Below are 15,000 nucleotides of genomic sequence, written 5' to 3' on the forward strand. Positions count from 1 at the left end.
CGCACGCGGGCACCCCCTACCGGCGCGGAGGTCCGAGCGCTGAGAGCGCCGCGCTCTGCCCGGGGCGGGGATGTTGGCGCGGCCGAGAGGCCCGGCGCGGTCCCTGCGGCGGGCTGCTGGGCGGGGAGGCCTGGTAGGGCCCGAACGGCCCGGTACCGGCTGCGCGGCAGGAGCCGGGAAGGGCAGAACAGCGCCTCCGGCACCGCATCGCGGCCCCGATGCCGTGCGCCGCATGTGACAAGCGCAGATTATCCCGACTGGAACAAAGGCCCACACATCCCGACATACATCAGCTGATGCCGTCCGTTAGTTGTAATACACAACATAAGTTTAAAGCAGAAAAATAAAATATTTTTTTATGGAACAAGTCATTAAGTTCTTACGGTTTTAAATGCAAATACTTGCACGTGTGTGCCCAGTGTGTCACTGCTGAGCAGCAACCAGGGCACGCTGGCTCCTTTTCTGAGAAATCCTTAAGCTCCTTGTGCTCTGCTGCACCGTACATCTTCCACTGACAGTGTCTGCATTCAGTTTGTGTTTAATTACCTCTGCTGTGTTACATTTCTGCCATTTCTTCCCTGCATCTCCCTGCCACATTACTGGGAAAGCTTTTGGTTGGGGTTCTCAGCACCATTACTTTTTCTGTAGCAGAATGTTGCCACCTTGCATTTCATATTTCACGTGTTACGCTCTGCCATAAAGAAAACTGCTCTAGGTGAGCCACGCTGCGCCTTGCTCTCCCACGTGTTGCTGAGCTGGATGTGGTGCTGGACCACAGCTCTTACTGCATGGTTACTGCGTTAGGAATTGTGTTGGCATCCCCATGGAGGGAGGTCACACACAGCAGCCACCTCCTCAAATTTGGATGTGAAGGAATGGATGTGAAAAAATGTGATGTTCGGTTTTCTTTTCCCCCCAGTTCCCATGGTTCTCCTGCCCTGCTACTGGCAACCTGCAGCACCAGAGCCAGGCGAAGGTCTGGAGGGAAGAGTGAAGGCTGATTTGTGCCTCTTGCTGGCAAAAGGCAACCTGGTATTTCTTTGTGAAAGGAGTGGAAATGGGAGGTAAGAGATAACTCTCATCTTGGAGAGAATAAGGATTCACTCAAGCCATCATGAAGTGACTGGGCAAGTGAAAAGCAAAAGCGATTTCCATAATGACACCGGAATTATTGCATTGGTGTTTCCCCTGCACCTATACACTGCTCTTGGGACCTGAAGGGTCTCCCCTGCAAACTTCTCATCCCCAACACCCAGGTAACAAATCTAAACTAAACAAAACAAAAACAAACAAGCAAACAAACAAAAATGACTCAAACATAAGCAAAATAAGTGTTCATACCCAGATAACAAGTACAGGAGCAACTACTGGTCCAGGAAACACACAGCTCAGCAGAGCACAGCTGATGCGCCCAAGCAGTTTGCTTGGCCATTGCGCTGTCTCATGCGTGGCATTTTTGGATCCACGTGTTCCATGCATTCTGCCCTAACTGTGTCTTTTAGCAGCCTGACAGCAACCTCCAGTATTTCACAGTCCAACTTCTCACCCTTGTGAGACATTTTCGTTCCTGGATCCTTTGCAAGTCATTCACCTGCAACATCCCATTCTGTTCCCTGTTCAAAGTCCTCTTGTTCTCCCTGAGATTCACTGCAATGTGCTGAAAGAAGCAGTAAGCACCCTAACCACAGAAGTCTGTCACTAAAATAAGATTTTAAAAAAGAGAGAGAAATCTTATATGCAATGAGAGGTCTGAGGAGGGGCGGTCCTAGTATTGGAGGTATTCCCCTTCTCTAAGGAGCAGTAGCAATGGTATTTCTGGGTAACGAGAGCATTAAAAAGGTTGTTAAAGATAAAATGAGATCCTGGTGCTGTCTCTGATGCAGAGAGATGTCATGGAACATGTGAGATGCTCGGCCTCCTTGTGCACCGTGCTGCCCATGTGCATCAGCCTGCTTTGTCAGCTCAGGAAAACATTTCTGACCACATCTGCAAACATCCCTGAGTCTAACAGCGTCAAAGTTCATACATATTTGCATTCAGCTACATGGCCAGCTGCAGCAGTTCTACTGCCATGGGGATGTTTTCCTGAACAACTGGAAGATGGGGCAGAAAGAAAACATCCACCTGTGATGGCAGTTCATCTCATAGGCAGACAGAGCAGCCCTGGACCTGAACGCATGGTGGGACGTGCCGTCCAGACAGGTGAAAAGGCTGCTGGGGATGGTTGGCAGGGCTTGTCTGGGCCCACAGCATGCGGCCGGAGAATGTTGGCAGTTTGTATATCCCACCTGTGAGCTGGAAATAATTGTTTTCAAAGCCAGCTTTGAAAGGGTGTGTATGTCTGAGCTCAAATTGTTAGCCTGTAATTATGCTGAAAACTTTCAAGTTTAAACAGATAATATTCAGGGCACTGAAGAGAGAGAAGAAAGAATTAAAGACAAGCACCAGTACAATGATTCAACAGAGCACCTGGAAAATAGACACTACTGCTTTACAGATGACCACTGGAAAAAAGACTATGCAAGTAATGCATTCAGTGTAATTATCATCACCATGTAGTGTACTTCAGGGAAATCTGTGAGCAGAGGATGCATGGTTCTTCCAAGCCCTCAGAAATTAAATTCAACATCCGAGAGACCTCTTAGTACAATAGCTATTCACCAATTCACAGCCCGGACCGAGACAGCCATTGTGAATTACTTAATTCTTGCAAATTAGGAAGTGAATAAACATGACTCAAAAATTCAAGTTACTTCACTGAAGAAAAAAAAAAAATCTAGTTATAAAGGCAAGCACTCAGATGCTCTGCTCTGTAGGAGCAGCCAGCTGAATGCAATCTTAAGGTTCCAAGGGCTCATTTGGCTCAGCCCAAAACCCAGCCAACACATCCCTGCAAGGACACCATGCTTGCAGGGTGTTACTCGCATGGGGATGGTTTCTTTAAGACATCAGCGGTGCAGCTGCCTCTAAAATACGATTTTGAAGTAACAAAGCCTGCAAAAGCAGCTGACTGTAAAGCAGAAGCCAAAGTTTGATTTACTTTTCTCCACCTAAAAAAAGAAAAAAGACATAGCAGCAGCTGGGGCTGGTACCACCATAGCACCAAGGCACTGCGGTTTGCTGCAGGGCCAAGTGCTGCCAAACATGCAGACACACTGTGTTTTCCTCCCACCAAATACGGAGCCGAGCTGCCGAGCCACTAACATGCATTCTACAGCAATGATGTAACGACACCCAACCTCTTGCTGTGTATCTGACAAAAAATTGCTTCGGGTCTGCTCAGAGGAGTAGAGGCAGCAGCGGCCTCCTCTCTGTATCCCCTCTTCCTCCTGTCAGTCCCCATTGCCCCAGGGTCTCTGTCATACCCTGTCCTCAAGGATGTCCCTTCCAGGAACCAGGGTCTGGGAATGGAGTGGAGAGCCCAGAAGGGAAGAAGGGAATGAGGAACATCCACACAGATGGATAAGTAAAAACAGAGAGAGAACTTGAGAGCAAGGAAGTAGAGGACAGCACATGTTTTAAACATACTGAACTCTGATTATGCTGCTGACACTTTGTGGTTACCTTCATCCTTACTTGGGATCATGGGTGCTGCCATGCAAACGGGGATTGAGGCTTCTTTCTTAATCCCTCCTCTTCCTTAATACCTCATGGAGGGAAAGCGATTCATCTTTTTATCTTACTCTGAGATCTCCTTCATTTCATTCGGGCAGAGGCACTGGGAACAGGGGCTAAGGGGAGCAGTAGAAACACAGACCAGGAAGTTAGAAATAAATGCCCTTACCTCGTGTATCTCACACCTCTCCACATGGTTGGCAGGGAGAAGTTTCAGCTAATTACAAGGCCAGCTCAATGGGCATGACACAGAGCATGTGAAAAAATAACATGGGTGCCTTGACAGGTATACAGTGAGGAAATAACATAAACCAACACCCACTTTACTTTTCAGTTCACGACTGCTCAGCCGTGGCAATACATTGGTGTAATTCAGAGACCGAAACCTGGGTTTGTATGCCCTGACAAAGAATTTCAGGGACAAGGCTTTGGGGAAGAAATGTTAGGACTCAGATCTACTCAGATACCTTCTACTTAAAGTCTGGAAGGAAAAGAATTCTGAATCTTTCTATGGACTTTGGACCGGGCCAAGCAGCAGTGGCTAAATCTAATTGCCCACGTTTCATAAGTGCTTGTGATTTTCCTGGAGCTGCATTTCAGCCCTGCTGCTGGCTGTGGCTGTTCGCTGGCCTCAAAGAAACACCTGCTGGTGAGCATGTTGCTATCTGTCACTTCATTCAAGCCATACGTAATGAACAGATTCACACTCCCCAAAATGTGTTTACAACAGAAAGCACGAGTACACAGAATAGTCATCCATGTCAGGATTTTTTTTTTTCTCATGGTAATGCTATGATTTGTCTGCAATTTAAGCTGCCATTTCAGAGTTAAAACTTACTTTTAAAATATGATTGTAAATCACAGGAACTCAGGGTAGCATGTAAAGTCTGCCAGAAACAGAAAAACAATTGCCAGAAAAATCATAGGAAAATACTCTGTTGCAAATTCATTTCCTGTACAGCAACAAGAGCAGAATGTCATCCTTCTGAACCACGTCCTTTTAACACACTTTTTATTGCTGTAGAACACTGAAAGTTATCTATAAAGCGCAGAACCCATTCCAGTCAGAATCTACTGCTAAAGCCAATAGCTGATTTCCATCAGTGTGGTAAGCATGAAAGGAAATGATCTTTAAAGAAGGACTGCTCTTCTTCTGCTTTGTTTATTTTTTTGTTTCTCAGGAATTTTATTCTCCCATTTCTATCAAATCAACTTTAAAATAGAGTATTATTAAAGGAGAAACTTCCTGTTCATTCTGGTATGTTAAGGCTGAAGACCAAGGATCACAAACTGAGGGCTTATGCTCCTGGGAGCTGACTTGTTTTAGTGACTCTTCTTCATGGTCAGCATTACCAAATGACTGCTACATTTCAGCTGTGCTAACGTAGAAACACTTGTATGGAAAGCCAAAATCTGCAGAGATCCTCCTCTTGGCATATCGCTCTTTTTCATTTTAAAGAAATTTTCAGATGAGTTTACTAATCCTCATATTTAAATGGTGCCCATTACACTTGGAAGCCCACACCCTCTGGGTAATACCGCTCCGCACTTACTTAGCACTTTACACCTTCAAAGGACTTTACAGAAACTAATTAATTAGTTCTCCCAGCAAAGAGCTGCTACAATGAACGGCATGGGATTGGTGCCATTCTGTGTGGTTCAGCTGGATTTGGGCTGCTGTGGGGCTGGGTTAGCAGCAGAACCGCTGCAGTTTCATTTGAAACACGTCTGTGTTGACCCACTCCAGCAAATACGCAGAGACCTTCCCCAAGCCTCTCCAAAGCTCTTCTGCATCACTTCTCCTCACTCCCCTGATGTGAACACAGACTGCAGATGAAGAAGGCTCTTGGAATTTCTGCCCGTCTCTGCCTGGCACTGGTTTTCGGTGGGGCTGAGCCCCTTTTCCAGCTCAGCATCACTCACCTGGACACCTTTGAAAGCAAGTGCATTTACATAGGTGGCTTACTCAGTTCTATGCCTAAATTTGTATCTGTTGAAAATCTTAAATTTGCAGGTGTGCAAGTACACAACCATCTTCATCTGTGTGTATGTACACACCAGGGAAAGTGGAGACAGGAGGAAATAGAACATTACCTTAAAAGCGCAGAAAAATGCCCATTCGTCAGTTATTTTTTGGGAGGAGTCTTTGGGTAGCTCATGCATGTTGTGGCCTCTTTTGCTTCTTAAAAGAGCAAACCTAGAGCGCAACCCCTAATATTAAAACAGACAAGAATTTTTTTAAAGGGTAGTGATAACAGGCTTTCTTCTTATTATTTATTTTTAAATGCCATGTTACAGAAAAGCTGGAATAGGTGCAAGCTCTGCTTTTCACCTTCACAGGCCAGCTCATGGAGCATCACACATCTCCTTGTGTGTCCTCACTGCCCTCTGGCCATGGGAGTTGTGTTCTTCCTCTCACTGAGCCACTGCGCCCCTGACCCTTTGGTTCCTCCAGAGGAATAAGAAATCCTCATCCTAGTTATATCTGGAGAGAGGATAAAAAAAGAAAGAACTTAAAGAGAAAAGAGATATGGTTAAGACTAAACTGTATTTATAAAAAGAAAAACAGATTAAAACCCATGAGAATTTTTATAGCTCTTTGCTTTAATTCATTGTATGCATGGACACAGAGATTACCTTAAAAAGCAGGATGTGATTTTATGTACAGTCCGGGCTTTGATTTGGCTGGTAAGGACCAGAGTCCCTGAGGTTCATGCCCTCCCATCCTACAGTCTTTTTGCTGACCCAGCTGGGCTGCGTGGGACTGAACCCACGAGCGCAAAAAGCTAACCAAGTGTTTCCTCACTTCCTGTGGTGCCGCAATCCCAGCCCTGCAGGGCCAGAAGTGAGCAGCGCAAAGGAAGTGCTGTTTCTAAGCCCACTGCCTTGCAGGCTGTCCTTTTGCACCCTGCAGAAGAAGCCTGTGTGCAGAAAGTTGAGGACAACATAGTGGCATGAAGGCTGCAAGTTGTTCTTCCTGCAGAGGATGAATGCTGGCCACCCCCATTGCTTCATTCATGCAGACGAGGTATTTTGTGTCGGGGGGTCAGGATGTGGTGTCAGCACATGTATACACATGTACTATAAAAAGAAAGCTGCTATTGGCACGTGGCCAAACCAGGATGAGAGCTGGATTTACTCGTAGGCACCAAAGACAATTTTGTCTCACAAAGGCCCCTCATTCTCAGCTACTTCTGCAGCCTCAGGAACCAAGAGGCCAAAAAGACACGGGCTGTGTGGGATGTACAGAGGCTGCCATGGGTGCTGAGCTCTGGTTTTCTGACACCTGGGAGCCAGGCACACATGCAAAAGTTGCTGGATAAACCAAGCACTTGCTGCATTATAGATGAGGCCTGTTATCAGATGGCATCTGGTAACATTACTCGCACAGAAAGTGTGAGAAAGCCCAGAGCTGCCCTCTTGAACCAAAAGTAACTCTGGGATGCCCAGCGAGGAAAGTTCAAGATCTGCTTTGAATACTCCCTCAAAGCCTCCTGTACTCTTCCCACCAAGAGTGGCTCTTCATCCCCAAACATCACTCCAGCACAGCAGGAGGTTAGACCTTATCAGTGTGTCACCACCCACATGGCTTATCAGATTTTCTTCTTCCTATAACTCACTCTTGGCCTAAGAGGCCACGTTGCAACCAGCAGCTCTCTGGCTGAGAAAAGCAGATAAGACTTCCTGCAGGGCCAGGAGCTCTGCTAACCTGCCAGACAGGAGATGTGTTGAGCAATGGCAGGAATATCAGCTGATCCTTAACACAAAGGCTGGAGGGGTGTGTGTGAAAGAAAAGCTGAAAACTACTGAGCTGGTACCAGCCTTGTAATTATTTCCTATACCAGGAGTCCACTCCTGATGATGGTTCTGTTACGTGGTCATAGAATCACAGAATCACAGAATCACAGAATCATTATGGTTGGAAAGACCACTAAGATCATCAGGTCCAACCCCAGCCCACTCCACCATGCCCACTGACCATGTGCCTCAGTGCCACATCCCCATGGCTCTGGAACACCTCCAGGGACAGTGACTGCCCCACCTCCCTGAGCCAGTGCCTCACCGCTCTTCTGGTGAAGAAATGTTTCCTAATACTCAACCTGACCCTCTCCTGATACAACTCAAGGCCATCGCCTTTCATCCTTTCACTGCTACCTGGGAGCAGAGGCTGACCCCCACCTCACCACAGCCTCCTCTCAGGGAGTTGTAGAGCAGTGAGGTCTTCCCTGAGCCTCCTCTTCTCCAGACTGGCCCACCCCAGTTCCCTCAGCCACTCCCCATAGAACTTGTGCTCCAGACTCTCTGCAGCTTCATTGCCTTTCTTTGGATATCAAGGATGCCAAGCTGGTGCTAGTGAGGATTGGAGCACTCAGTACAGCAGCTGGATTGAGAGAAACCAACAGCACTCCCAGAGACATCTCTTACTGCTTCTGGAGCGGGACTTCTCTTATGATGAAGAAATTCCATACAGCACTATCCTATGCCATCTGTGTCCCTCTCTGTCCATAAATGCCTTTGGAGCAGGTGAATCTCCGGCTCTGCCCCTGTCCCTGTCTATCCCATGAAAAAGTCCACGGGACGTTGTCTTGACAGACCACCACTGAACCACAGATATCAAAGACAGCAATGAGAACATCAACTGTCGGTCCTCACCAGAAGTCACAACAAGGCTGAGGAGAAGGGACTGTCCAGTGTTAGTATCAGACCTTGCTAACACTGGTGAGTCCCTTCTGTTTCCTTTCTGGCCAGAAGGAAAACAATGACACCAAGAAGGACCCTACATTTGAGAACTCAACCTTCCAGTGTCTTTTCCCAATTCCTTCCCCTTGGACCACTGCTATAAATCAGCAGCCCCGTAACTTGCCGGTACAAAGGGTGCCTGCAGCAGCCTTTCCCCAGCAAAGCCACAGCTCCTCTCACGGCAAGATCTAATGGGGCATCCTGAACCAAGGCCAGGCTGGAAGTGCAGCCCTGTTCTCCCAGCACGATCTGGCAGTGAGTAATCTCTGAGCAGCGCTGGTTTATGTGCTGCCATGCTGGGAGCAGTCCTGCCTGCCCAGACACTGACTGTTCCCTCCTGACCTGGTGCATCCAGTCACCTCGCCGGCATTTACAGCTCTTTGCCACATTCCTCTCGTGCTGGGATCATTTGGGGAGCAAACCACCCTTGGGCGACGCAGGAAGGCAGAACAGTGTGCTTGTGATTTATAGCTGTTCAGAAAGCAGCAGATTTGAGCCTTTTAATGAAGAGATTTAACCTTTGTTTTTAAACCTCAACTTTGAACCAGAACTGAACTTCTGAAACCTCCCAGACTAAAACCATTCAGTCATAATGACTGAAACCACTGTGGAAACAGCCTCTCCTTTGTGAATGTTTGCTTCTAGCTACAGAGATCCGGGCCATCCGTGCCCTGGGGAGAGTGCAGGGGGTACTGAGGCCGCACGTCAGGGCTGAGTTGTTCTCGGTGCCTTGCGTGGTGGGGGACGGTGCCTTGGTTTGGAAAGGCAGTGGTGGCAATATTCAGGCTGGTCGAACTGGGGTTGCTGGAGACAAGTGTCTTCTTCATATCCACAGCAGTGGGACAAGGACTGAGGGACACAATGCATTTACGTTATGCCATTCTCTCTAACCTGTAGCAAATATACAGCAGAAATATAGACCCCAAAGGACAGAATGGGAAGCTGGGAAGCATCCCTGTAGCTCTCTCTGGTCTCCTAGGGATTGAACTTGCTGAGAAGTGCCAGAAAGGCACGTCCCTTCATCCTGGAGCCATCAGCAGTATTGAACAACTCAACACATGTCACAGCTGAGAACACCCCGGCAGTAATGAAAGACCAGTGGTTCCAAATGAGGGTCCTGCAGGCCTGGCCCACGGTTAGCTGTCACCAGCACCCCAAGGAAGAAGCCTATGGCTGCAGCACAGTGTCAGTGGTGGGGGAGGTTGCTGGGATGTGGAGAGGGGCCACCCGCAGCCCTGGGAACACAGTGCTCACGTCTGCCTGTCTTCAGCAGGAGCTGAACCAGGTCTGCAAAGTGCCCTTCTGTCCAGAAACTGCCTCTTAGAGTGAGGCCTCAGCATGCAGATCACAAAGAACAGCAGCGGTCATCTATGGGATGTGGATGTCACCCGAGTGGAAGAGATCTCGGTGGCACCATCCCTGCTTCCCAGGAACACACGTCCCAGCCTGAGGCGAAGTTGGCTTTGCAATGAGAGGCGCCAAAGGCCCCTTCCTGTGGCCATTGACTGCCCCCAACCCCAGGAGCGCTGCCCCTCTGGCAGGGCCGGGGCCACTGACCATTTCTCTGCTGGTTATTAGATTGTTCACGGCTCTCAGGTTTGTTTGAATAAGCTCTTTTGTCCCATAGATCTTTCCCACGTCCCTTCATTCGCTCAGCAGTCGCGTGTCCCAAGTCAAAGAGGAGCTGTGGCCACGGATTCCTAATGGAACTTTTTTCAGAGCAAGACATCTGCGTTGGAGGGAATCTGCAAACATCTGCCACACTTTCCCCATTTCCAAGGGCCTTTCTTTCCGTCTTAAAAAGCGCAGGAACAGATGTTAAAAGTTGTTTTCTTTCTCCAGGGTGTGAAATGTAGACAAATAGCAAAAAATAAAACTCCGAGCGGCACTGACCCTTTTACTTCTTTTTTTTTTTTTTTTTTTTGGAAAGCCCGGGAAAAAGGGAGGCTTTGTTTTCTATGGAGAATCCCCTTTCAGCGAAACCTGGCAGTGCGAAATGCAAAAGTGAAGCGGGAATTTGCAGAAAGCTCCCTTTAATGCTCCGCGCTCATTTGCATGCGCCTGTTTGGGCCATACAAACCCCAGCACAGATGTCACGCTTCCCCTGAAAGGCAGTGTGGCCCTCCCGCCCGCGCACCCCCTCGCTTTGAGCATAAAGGGTTCTGCCCTGAATGAGAGGTGTAAAATAACTGTTTACAGCAAAAGCTGCTCTTCTTTTTCACAGAAATGTTGTCTTACAAATGAACCTTGAAATAAACTCACTGCCAGCAGAAGCCAGCGGGGGCTGCGTGAACAGGGGACTTCCCAGAACCCTGAGCCCACTGCCCAGGGCAGGAACAGGCATGGGCTGGGGCTGGTACGGGCTGGGCTTGGGCACCTCTTCTGGTGCGTTTCAGAGCTTTTGGGCAATTTTGCATTCTCAGACACCTCTGCAACGCTCAGCTGAGCCAGGAACCGAGATGGCCTTGGGCATTCCTTTGGGAAGGTTGCCGTGGGATGGTGCCTCTTCCGCGAGAGGTCCTGCTGGGAGGTGTGCTTCAGGAGCAGCAGAGGTGACGTCTCTTCCCTGCCAGCCAAGCCAAACCTGGCTAGAAGTTGTGCAGCCATTTCTACTGATCAACTGGAAAAAACCTGCAAAAACAAAAGTGTCTTAAATTTTGGGGGTTGGTAGATGTGGAGAGCTCTCACACCGGACAGTGGAACATCCTTCCCTTTTCTGTGCAGGGGACAGACCTGATACAGTGTGCCCATTCCCACTCTCGTGCTGCATCGCAAGGGACAAGGTATTAACTATCCTCTCCTGGAGCAACAAACACCCATCTCAGGCTCTCCCTCATGCACCGCTGCCAAGTAGGGTGCTTATAAAACCAGGCAACTGCACCCAACACCTGCGTTTGGCTGATAAACAACCCCTGCCTGCATGATGGCATGTCCAGGGACACATTTTCATTATAAGCCCAGACAGCGCTGAGTGCAGACACGCTGCAAATGTTTGCATTTACACACATACAAGTATACACCCACACAGCATTTAAGCACAGGATGCAATGTCCTCTCTCCATTCCTGGGGCACATCACCACCTACGGCTGAAGGGGTGGAGTAAGGGCTCTGCAGCTGCAGCATTGTGCCGGGTGATGGGAAATTCCAAGAGCGGATCCTGAGGGCTTTTGGAGCTTCTGAACCAACACAGCTTCTTCCTGTGCTTTTACATAAGGTGGCACATTCAACACCAACTTGAAGGGCTTCACCTGGGTGACTCTACAGGATGCTGCCGGATCCTGCCCATTAGCAAAGCAGGTGTCAGAAAGCAAATGCACAGCCACAAAAAATGCCTTCATGCTCCCCCTCAAAACCAGACAGAAGTGAAGAAGTTTAAAAGCACGTTCCCATCCTGTGCCAAGCCTGCTGTAAAGGCCCCTGTGCTTCTGAGCTAGCATTTCAGGGGTTTGAAACAAACAGAAAAACACCCTTACCCCAAAAAACAGCCAATGCAGCATGAAAGAGGGGGGGAAAGCAAAAAGTAAAAATCCCACAGAATCAACAGGACTGCGCTCACCTCAGGGTTGGTTTGCTTCTGCAGTTTTCTGCAAGTTTAATATTAAATGGCACACAGCAATGAAAAACTAGACAAGCTCTGTATTCCCTGCACCTAGCTGTGTGCAGCAGAGAATTCATGTCCTGGGGAGGTCTGTGAAGTGCTCTCCCTGGAAGGTTTCTGTGGTGGGAGTGAGGTTTCTATAGCTGCCCACTGTCAACACTTTTTAATCGATCGCCATTATCCTGCAATAACAATTCCTGCAGGAACTAGTCAGTCGAGGACTCTGTTATTACATTAAGATTCTGCTTCAAGGACTGAAGCTGCTCGAGGCTCAGGCTGGCAGGTAGAAAGCAGCGCTGGCTCAGGGGGACGCAGGGGAGAAGAGACACACAGGGCATTTTCCCAGGTGTAACTCAACTGGGTCCCGCTATTGTTTTCCTCCCTGGGAATCTGTGCAAATTGAGCAGGAGCCGTGCAAGCTGCTCCGAGCGCGCCCATTTTGCTTCTCTTCTTCCTTAACAAAAGATCCCTACAAAGCAAGGCTTTGGAGGCCGGACATCTGTCGCCGTTTGGGGGGGCCGCCGCGGCCATTGAAAAGAAGCAGTGACCTGTCAGTTTTGATTGATGGCCACAAACCTCTGGGCTCGACCCCTCGTGTGGGAAAAGAAGTCCCGCCAAGGCGAGCTCCCTTTCACATGCTAATTCTGGGTTATAAATACGGCAGAGGAGCAGAGGAGAGGCAAAGCACCCGCCGGGACTGGCAGCGACCCGCTGCCCAAGTGCCACCCGCGCCCGTCCTGGCAGCGCGCTGGGCGGACAGGCTGGCTTGCAATGACGGCCGCAGCCATGGCCGGCGGCGCGCACAGGCTGTCCAGCACCAAGGAGGAGAGGAAGGTAGGTGCCCGGCGGGAGCCCCACGAGCTCAGTGGGGCTGCGGACCGCTCCCAGGAAAGTGTCATTTTCTTCCTCTTGTTATCAAGATGCTTGCTCTGAATTTAACCTAAGTTGTTGTTTTTTTTTTCTGCTTCCCTCCTCTGCCTTTTGGTTTCCTTTGGGTAAACGCAGGCTAATAGGGGTGGAAGTAAGAGAATTCAGAGCTAGCATGACCCAAAGGACAGGCCCTTATCGGATCTGGAGGCTCTCCATCAGTACCGACCTTGCCGAGCACTGTGCCATCCCACCCTGGTTGCACGCTGGGACGTGGTTCTCCCAGCTCATGCCGACCCCAGGCCCCAGGCTGCCCCCATGAAGCCCACACGGTCCAGTTTCTGCCCTCCTCCACAAAAAATAAATCAACTGCAATTCTTCCTCCTCTTCCCTGCAGTTAAGGAAACCTCTAATTGAGCGAAAGCGCAGGGAAAGGATTAACAACTGCTTGGACCAGCTGAAGGAGACCGTGGTTGGCGCATTTCACTTGGATGTAAGTGCTCATTTTGATGCAGATTGTGTCCCTCTGCTGATGGAGACTGTTTGGCTTTTTAGGGGGTGGGAGAGGGTCTCTGTCTTATGTGAAACTGCAAATACCTCACGGCCTCTCAGCTGCTGAACTCTTTCTTTATTAGCAGTCTAAACTGGAAAAAGCAGACATCCTGGAAATGACGGTGAAACACCTCCAGAACATCCAGAACAGCAAGCTGATGGGTAAGTGCCCCTTTTCTGCAGCCCTAGGGTGCAGGGGGCACAGGGTTGCACTTTCAGCCCCCTGGCAGCTTGGCCAAAGCCTCTCGCAAACCTGTTGACCGCCATGCTGCTGCGCTGGGCCGGCTTTCACCGCTAGATGGGGAGATGGAGCCGAACACATTTTAACCCACGGAAGATTTTCCTTCCAGCGCCGGTTTCTCCTTTTGTTCCGTTCCGGCTCTGCCTGCCCACGGGCAGCAGGATGCTGCGGGCTGCCCGCTCCCTGCACCGCCTTCCCCGAGCCCTGCAAACCACGCACACTTCTGTAAAGCATTAAACCAAGCTCAAATGCACGCAGGAATCAGTCTGCCTTCTCCAGAAGCCAGTATCTGGCTCTTAAATAATAAGTGTTCAGCGTTTCCCACTGTCTTTGAGGGGCCACTTTGGGTACCTGCCAGTGCCCTGTGATATCGCTGCCCCAATGGGAAACTCCACCAAGAAACCTGAGTGTTGTACCAGCTCCAGCCTGGAGCCCAGCACTGCTCTCCCTCATGCAGAGCTTCTGTCCCCCCAGGAGTGGCACAGGGCACTGGCCTGCTGCAGCCCCACAGTGGTTTTGGTAGGAAGCTGGATATGGTTTCAGCAATAGGCCCCGCGTGGGCCAAAGCACGCAGGAACCTGCTGAATGTGTTTAAGTGGGATGCGGAGGCGTTACACACTTACCAACTCCAGTTGTCTCCTGTTCAACGCAGCTGACTCCAAAGTGGGCCTTGAAGCTCAGCAGAGGTACAGCACGGGATACATTCAGTGCATGCACGAGGTCCACAACCTGCTCCTCACCTGTGAGTGGATGGACAAGACGCTCGGGGCACGCCTGCTAAACCACCTGCTGAAATCCCTACCCAGGTCTGGTGAAGACACCTGCAAAGCAGCATTAAGTTCTTCGAGCCCACCTCAGCATCCTCTCCTGACTCCAAAAACCCCACTGAGTCCTAAAGGGAACACTCCCGGCACAAATCCATCTCAGGAGCACTTCTACCCAGTGGAACACAAACCGGCTTTGAAAAATGCATTCCAGCCACCCTCGCTGTCAGGTTTCAGCCAGGTCGATGCTGTGCCTCCCAGACAGGTCTTGCAGCCCAATTTTTCCCATAATAACCCTAGTATGGGGTCATTAGATATGTGGAGACCATGGTAAAATGTGTTTTCAAACGTTTATCCTAACCTTAGACACTCTTATGTATGTATCTTATAGATATGTTTCTTTACAACACTTGTGGAGCAAGTCTGTTCCCGTAGGTGTACTAAAGACCAGGGTACTTCAAGCCGAAGTAAACCTATGTGTAGCCTGCATTATAGAAGGCTGCTATTATTTTGTATTTATTTAATACATCTAAATTATTGTATAGAATTCTCTCGTGCTCTTTAGTGTATATTAATTATATAACTTTCTTGTCTTGCATTCCTAAAATAATTAACGTTCTAT

The 15,000-nt window shown here is 49.2% G+C and overlaps 1 protein-coding gene and 1 long non-coding RNA gene across 3 annotated transcripts; one reads left to right on the top strand and one right to left on the bottom strand.

Annotated features, from left to right (window-relative positions):
- LOC110397260 lies at positions 5,908-14,364 on the bottom strand. Its single transcript, XR_002437652.1, has 3 exons — positions 14,238-14,364; positions 6,253-10,986; positions 5,908-6,100 (listed from the first exon to the last, which is right to left on the bottom strand). It is a non-coding gene; the product is annotated as an uncharacterized LOC110397260 (long non-coding RNA).
- LOC110397255 (transcription cofactor HES-6-like) lies at positions 11,043-14,740 on the top strand. 2 transcript variants are annotated; one of them, XM_021393298.1, is made up of 4 exons: positions 11,043-12,788; positions 13,219-13,314; positions 13,457-13,535; positions 14,267-14,740. In XM_021393298.1, the coding sequence occupies exons 1-4, from the start codon at positions 12,726-12,728 to the stop codon at positions 14,710-14,712; spliced, it is 684 nt and encodes a 227-aa protein (XP_021248973.1). In that variant the 5' UTR covers positions 11,043-12,725; the 3' UTR covers positions 14,713-14,740. The 2 variants fall into 2 exon arrangements, with proteins under 2 accessions (XP_021248973.1, XP_021248974.1); XM_021393299.1 differs by having other exon boundaries at positions 13,460-13,535.

This window comes from Numida meleagris, chromosome 4 (assembly GCF_002078875.1).
Source record: "Numida meleagris isolate 19003 breed g44 Domestic line chromosome 4, NumMel1.0, whole genome shotgun sequence".
In the NCBI taxonomy this organism is placed as follows: domain Eukaryota; kingdom Metazoa; phylum Chordata; class Aves; order Galliformes; family Numididae; genus Numida; species Numida meleagris.